This window comes from Oryzias melastigma, linkage group LG20 (assembly GCF_002922805.2).
Source record: "Oryzias melastigma strain HK-1 linkage group LG20, ASM292280v2, whole genome shotgun sequence".
Taxonomy (NCBI): domain Eukaryota; kingdom Metazoa; phylum Chordata; class Actinopteri; order Beloniformes; family Adrianichthyidae; genus Oryzias; species Oryzias melastigma.
Window position 1 is genome coordinate 13,658,030 of NC_050531.1, and position 7,643 is coordinate 13,665,672.

Genomic DNA, 7,643 nt, shown 5'->3' on the forward strand with positions numbered 1-7,643 from the left:
AGTGTTGAGTCTAGAGTCTAGATGGTTTGGTTGAGGTCAGTGGCATTTTGAAGACTTTGGAAGGGTGGTAAGAGGGAACAGAAGAGTTGTAGCCCAGACAGCCCAGCATACACAATACAGGGGCTGAGAAAATATTTTGAGGGGCTCAAGACAATAAAATATTGCTTTTCTTATTTTTGCGATGCTGAAAGAAGATTTTAGAGATGATTATTTCCTAATTTTGGTCAATGATGATGCTAACATTGACTCAAAAATTGCAGAGGGGGCAGCTGCCCCCCTGTAGCTCCACCCCTGGTTGGGGTAAAGTTGGGCAAAACCAGTGAAAGTTAGCATCCAGTCTCTGAGATTTAGTGTTTTTAGTTCATGCACTCTACTTTAGAGCAGAAGTTAAGTGGTCCATCATGAAGTTGCTATGGAAACAGTCATTTCCAAATTCAGAAACATTACACTGAGACTATGGAAGAAGCTTAGGAGTATTTCTTTACCTCATTAGAAACTTTTTCTTTTTGTTTCTGTCTTTGACTCAAAGTGTCCGCAAGCTTTAAAGGAAGTGTAAGCTGCCAGTTCTGCTGAGGCATGAATTTAAAGTGATGTGAGCAGCAGATGGAACAGAGCCCAGAAATGGTTTTAGCTTCTTTTGTGTAGAAGATTATAGTTTGGGGAAAAAAACCCGACTTAGATTATTCACTACCAATGTGCTGGTGGAGCCAAACTTTGGAATTGCTTTGTACCTGAAGACTCCCTCCTGTATGTAACAACAATGCAGTCAAATGTCATCTGTCTGTTAAAAGTGCTTTTAAGCATTCAGTTATGTCGTGCATGCTACGGTACAATAAACCTGTCAGAAGACAAATACGTGCAGGTGCACATAATACACTCTGCTTCACTCTTTCCTCCCTACCTGGGGTCTTTTTGAATCGAGTCAATGGAGGGTGAACGCTGAAGGCTGCCTTCAGGCGGCAGGGCTGGACCGGACTTGCTGTACGGAGACTCCACCACCGATGGGCAGTACTGCAGGGTGCGGTAGGGGTCTGCCACATAAGGGTCCGAGCCATACACATCTCCACTTCCGCCACTTCCACTGGAGGTGTAGCCCGGCCCCACGGTGGCATAGTTGTTGGTCCCTCCACGGCTGTAGCTTCCTGTCCCTGTGCCGTGACTTCCTGTGCGCTGCAAAGGGGCGGAGTCAACACCAGGGGAGGAGGGTGCTAGGGTAGGAAGGTAAGGACAGAGGACATAACTTAGGTCATGGACCTGGTTATGGACACGTACAATCAGGTCTGAACAAGAGAGTGGACAGGAAGTGAAGGAACACAGGAAATGGTGCAAAAATCGATGCAGGAAAAAGGTGAAGAAAGATGGAAGGTAAATAAATTAAACATGGTACATGAAGAATAAAAAAACTTTTCAGTTATAGAAAAATAAATATTTTAAGATTTCAGATACACGAAGTTTTGGAATTACACAGCAAAAGCTCTGAATGTTAAGTATTTGTATCAAATTTCTGTTCAGATGAACATATTACACTTGATATAATGACTTAACAGCTAATATTATACGGAAATATGCAGTTGTTTTATCTGGTACATCTTAAATATACATTAAATATATATTTGTTCCCTCATTTTCCTGAGAGATTTGTTAATTTATCTTTTTTTTTTCATCTTGTCCTTTAGGCAGAAGATTTTTTAAGTTAATGCAAGCAAAACTGACCTGTTTATAAGATGTATTTTCTAAAAACAAGTCATAGTTCCTCAAAGATAGTATTGCCTGTGAAGTCAATAGGCATTAAATCAAGGATAATAGGCTATAAAAATACTTGATGGAGCAATTAGGACTTTACAATGCATTTATTGTAAACATTATCTTATAATAGTCGAGGAATCCTGACATTGTTTAGGCTACATTTGTATATCTCAAAAGTTTATGATTACCATATTTTCCGGAGTATAAGTCACACAGGAGTATCAGTCGCAAGAGCAAAACATGTCTAATCAAGAAGAAGAAAACCATATGAGTCGCTCTGGAGTATACGGTGAACTCTGGGGAGAAAAGTCTGACGCTTCAGAATAAATCCACCAAGCCCAGTGTAGCTAAAAAAAATAAAAAATGAATACAAATATTTTGAAAAATGTCACAGTTTACGAGGAAAACAATGAGATTCTGTTTGTTTTGGACGACACTTCTTCTGCTACTGTCAGTAGCAAATACTTTTACTCAGATGCAGTGCCCTCTAGAGGTTGTTAGAGGAAACAACCGCTAAAGGACAACCTGTGTTTACTGGGAAAATAACAAATATATGAGCATTTTTTGTTCCAAAAAAAAAAACACACACACACACACAAATAAGTCGCTCCTGAGTATAAGTTGCACCCCTGGCTAAACTATGAAAAAAACTGTGACTTATACTCCGGACATTACGGTATATTATAGTGTTTTTTGTTCCTACTCATCGTCGCTGTCAGTATTGTTAATCTGGCTTTGAAAACCTTGAAAGTAGGGAGGATGCAGCTGCAGAAAGAACTTTTTGTTTCCAATAAGCACCAAAATAAAACATAAAAGAGAAGAAAAATAAAAAAAAGAAAGAAACAATCTCGCAAACAGCTGTGTGTCTGCAGTATTTCTTGGGAATCTGGAGGTTTCCTTAGGGGTATAAGCTGCCTTCACACACATGGCTGCGTTCACCTTCCCTCCCAGTTGTGATGAATTGGTGATACATCAAAGTGTTAACGTGGCTCTGGGGACCTCATTTTTTTAGGTGTACAAACAGAAGTTGTCTATAGAGCGGCTAAATCTATGCCAGAAGCTTGAGTAATGTACAGACTGACACAAACATATGCAAAAACACTTAGATTATTTTTTTTCTATTTCAAGCAATAGTGAACATGCACAAAAGCGGAGTCCACACACAAGCATTTTATATCCGCGCATGATAAATTATAAAAGTCTCTGAACAAAATGGAATCAAAAATTAAAGAAGCATAAGTTGTTTAAACCTCCGTGTGTGCCGGGGCCGGCCGTCTCATCATTATGTGGCCGACAAACATGCTCTTTAGCGATGTCTTGAGTGCTGACATTTACACGACCTTCACAACCCTCTCATCACACTTTTGTCATCCCTCTCCCCCTCTGCCACGCTTGCATGTTTTTGACGTACAACCCGTCAATATTGCAGATGAGAATAACTAAATTATCCAACGACTCTCATTCACGTCTGCTCTTGTGCTACGTTCCCACCGGATGTGTGACGCACGCTCAAGAGCACGTCAAAAGGGAGTTCTTGAACATGCATTTAGCGCACATAGTGTTCATAATGGACAAGCAGAGGGGGGGTTTCCTTCTTTTTTTCTTACTACAGTTTACTAGCGCATGTCTGACACCTACATAGAAGGCTTGATACAAAATGTCAAAAGCAATGTAAATCTGGTGATTCCTGCTCCAGGCTGTATCTATCACAGCTTAATTACAATATATGGAGGTGGCTGAATATTCTCCCCGACCACAAACGACAATTATTAATTTCTCCTTTATGATGAATTTACAAACAGTTCGCACCTCTGTGAATTACAAAGGGACACCATTCTTCTCCAGCAGTATTTAGTTAGAGTCCTGAGCTCTGCTCAGTGCGAAGTCTTGTTTGTGCCACTCTGCCTGCTTCACTGAGTGTTCTCAACCTGACCTGCTCTTCTGCTTCATCTGACCCTGCTTTGTCTGCTGCCTGCCCTGACCCTTGCCTGGATCCTAGCCGCTCTGGTTGTTCTCTGATCTCCTCATGCTCATGCTTGACCTCAGCCTGCCTGACCCTGATTTAGCTTTGTGGACTTTTAGCTGTGCTTCACGCCTGTTGTCTTGTCTGTGCCAAATAAACCTGCTGCACTTGGATCCAGCCGTCTGCCTGTTTCTGACAGTAATGACATGTTTGTCAATTTTTTTTCAGGGAATAACTGAAAATATACTTTATTGTGATATATATTGTTATCGTGATATTAAGTATATATATTGTGATGCAAAATATTTTCCATGTTACCCAGCACTATTTTTAATATATGATAAACCTGAAAAAATGCAATTAAAATATTTGTAGACTCATTTTTGTTTAAAACCTAGACCTTCTCCATATCTCAATGTTTGAATAAATTCTCTAAATTTGAATACTTCAGGCAGAAAACAGTTAAAAACAGGAGATGGGAGTTTAAAGACCAGAAACTTCCAACAGTGAGGGGAAGAAAAGAAAGGCATAAAAAGGTAATGAAGCAAAATTACTTCCATTAGAGGAAACCTGTCTTCTCAAGACTCTTTAGATAGTGTCTTTGGAGAGTCTTTCCTTTTTATCGTCTCATTAGTTGCTGAGACTTTAGGCTAGCTGTACGAGTGTCAGCGTGAGCTCCAAGAAAGACATGACACCCGAGCTGGACAAACCTTAGAGGAAGAGGAGTGCATGAGGCACAAAAAAACACCAAAAGACAGGGGAAATAGAATGTCAAAAGCAAATAGAGAGAAAGTTGTGAGTTAAAAGAATAAAAATGTAGTATTAGAAGTACTAAAATCTTTTTAAATCCACATTTTTGAACAGTTTATACATTTAGTTTTTCGTATTTCCTTATTTTACCTGACTGCTTTCTCTTTTGTCAAATAAAAGGTATAATGCTGTATTTACTTTTTGCTCTGGTAATGGTGCATTCTGACTAATGACTTGACCTTTAAGGCCAATTCAGCCAGTGAGCGGAGGTGTATCTCTGTATTTGTGTACCCGAGGGTGGCTGGTGCTGAAATCACAGCATTTTACTGTGCAAACAGGCAAACATTTTGGTCCACGTGGACGTAAAAATGGGGGTGTGGTAACTGCCAAGCTAAAACAAGTGTGCAAATGTCAGTGGATAAGTGGCTGAAATGGGTTTCAAATCCATTATGCGATAAACACAGTACGAAGGTATAGCTTGCCATAATCAGTGTCCAAATGTCACCGCTCCAATACAATGTCAGACACATTAAAATAAGCATTTTTAAAAAGCATAAGCATTTGTGCAGATTTACATTAGTGAATATCTTGCAGAGGACATTCTGCAAGGGAATTTACTTATACATTAGGTAACTTCCCTTTTGGGTGGATATGGGCTGTATGCAGGTGAAAAATGGGCAAATCTATACGGGGCACGCAGATGATCCGCGTGAGATTTTAAGATCGTAGATGTCACAAACAAGCAGACAGCTGGTTCGACAATCAAATACAGCTAAAAGTCCACAAAACTAGATCAGAGTCGGACAGACAGAGATCAATCATGAGAATGGGAGCATCCAAGAAGAAACTAGAGATGTCAGGGTCTAGGCGAGGGTCAGGGCAGGCAGCAAGCAATCAGAGAATAAGCAGGGTCAGAGACAGAAGATCAGGTCAAGATAAAAATGCTCGGTAATGCAGGCAGAGTGGCACAAACAATACTTTGCACAGAGTGAGGCTCTGTGTACTGCTATAGAAACGGGTGGGTGATTGTCTGATTGGAGTCAGGTGAGTGTCATCTGTGCGCTGTGGTAGCTGGGAGATGTAGTGAGTTTAGTATTCCCATACATGCAGCTCCCATACAGGTCAATACCTATACATATGACCAAAGTTTTAGTACCTGCCTTCTTTTGTATTTCATCATATATCACGTTTCTACTTTTTGGTGAAGTTCAGCACAGGGTTTTGCCCATTACTGACCCAACTACAAATTCACTAGCGTTAAAGGAAATAATGAAAGTTGAAGACAAGTCAAAGGCATACTTTCTATAATTTATCAAGCTGATCATACAATATACCATTTGTGTGTGTGTGAACCAGTAATCCGCACACTTGTTTGACTGCATCTCACACCAAACGCTCCCCCAGCATAAAATTATGTTTGGGAGAAGATAAATAAGCAGGTGTGTCTTTGTATTCCCTTGCTCCAGTATAGAGTAAACAAATCATGGCTCTGCTCCTGCTGGCAGCTTAGCGATGGGAAGGGAAACTCTATTAGTCATCTGACACAGTGATACCTCCACAATTAGCCAGTCAGCTGGGGGACCGCCTCGCTAAGAGCAGGGCTGACTTATACCGTGAGCTTCTGAAACTAGGGGACCATTTCTGAATTTACACGAGAGAAGGAGACAGAAACAAGGAAAAAGAGGGGAAGAAAGCCAATCCTTCAAGCTTTCTGTGTCCATCCTAACGCATAATTTCATCTTTGCCTCCATCTCTTTCAGTTCTTCTTTGTCAGTGTCACTCTTTCTTTCCATCACTCTCTCAGCTTGCCCTTTTTATCTTTCTTTGCTGTTTTATGTCCTCTCTGCCTTTACCTCCATCCATCTTCCTTTCCATGCACCCCTTTGGAAACCTCCCCTTTGAAATACTGCCCTCCCTCTTTGCCTGTGAATTACTCCCGCCCATGGTCCCATGTTTTCTGCTGTCATTCGCTCTCTGTCACCAATTCATTTCATGTCTTTCTCTCTGTTTCTGCCCTAACACCCCTCTGTCTGTCTGTCTATCGCTGCCTCTCCAGCCTCCATTGTAGTTGTAGTAGACTATGCGATCAAGGCTGAGGACATGTCCTTTCTCTTGACACGCTTCAGTGCACAGCACGATTACACAAACCCCTCAGTGCGGTCCAAATCACTGCCTCATACAGTATAAGCTGTCGCAGAAACACCAGGAAAAAAATGCTCAAACAAAAATTTCTAGGTATGCAAGCTGCTCACAAGTACTGAATATGTGTGTTTCACTTTTTTTTATTTTTTTTTTGTTTGTTTTTTAAGGATTTTGTGTCGTTCAACATGCAACCTTGCCTAAAGTAGCTGTCCATAAAACACTTGCCAAGGCCACTACAGTGTTCGGATGTGTATAGGAGATTTGATTCTCCCTCTGTTTATCCCTGGGAGAGCCTCCCTGCCAGCACACAGCTCTGATGTTCTTGAGCTGCAAGGATTGAAAAATCTACATGCACAAATGAGAGCACACATACACACATACAATGCCCTTTCTTGAGCTTTTAGTAAATCTTCCATTCTGTTTTGTGGAAGCTGACTTAAACCGGTCTTTATAGGTGGAGTTGCCTCGTCTTTCTCAGATGTTTCCAAGACCGTCGTCAACTTGCAGATAGTAAAAAAAAAAAGTCAAGATTTATGGAGTCTTAAGCTTGACTGCTGCAAAATCCAGACAATAAATTGATGTATTTCCAGTACTTTAGGGCGCACTGGATAATAATGTGAATTGTCAATTAATGGTCTTTTTTTTTTAAACTTACGTCATTTATAGGATCACCCAACTAAAACCCACATTAAGTGAGACAAAAGAGTCAGAGATAAGTCCATCAGTCAGTCAGAGTTTACTAACCGCATTCACAGTAATTTTAGAACTTCTTTGTGACACGCAAGGCTTGTTAGCGGATTCACAATGCCCGTAACTCCAAATCTTGTTTGCAACACATTAAAAACAGAATGATATCAAACAAACATTGCTGTGACTACACTAAATCCCAACCGTATTAGTACCACGCAAAACAGAAAGACAGTCCGACACATTAGCCGTGTTAGCTTATTCACAATATCTGTAACTCCCAACCTAGTTTACAACACATAAAACAACAGACTAGTACTCCCAACGTTATTATTAACGTGAAAAGAAATTAAGT

The 7,643-nt window shown here is 40.5% G+C and overlaps 1 protein-coding gene across 5 annotated transcripts in view; it reads right to left on the reverse strand.

Moving 5' to 3' along the window:
- Positions 1-7,643, reverse strand: part of ctnnd2a (catenin (cadherin-associated protein), delta 2a) — a 301,632-nt gene that overhangs the window by 126,815 nt on the left and 167,174 nt on the right. For all 5 annotated transcript variants that reach the window (XM_036217369.1, XM_024279704.2, XM_024279706.2 and 2 more), the window contains one exon: positions 902-1,208. In XM_036217369.1, the coding sequence (XP_036073262.1) occupies positions 902-1,208 (307 nt within the window). The remainder of the gene's footprint in view (positions 1-901; positions 1,209-7,643) is intronic.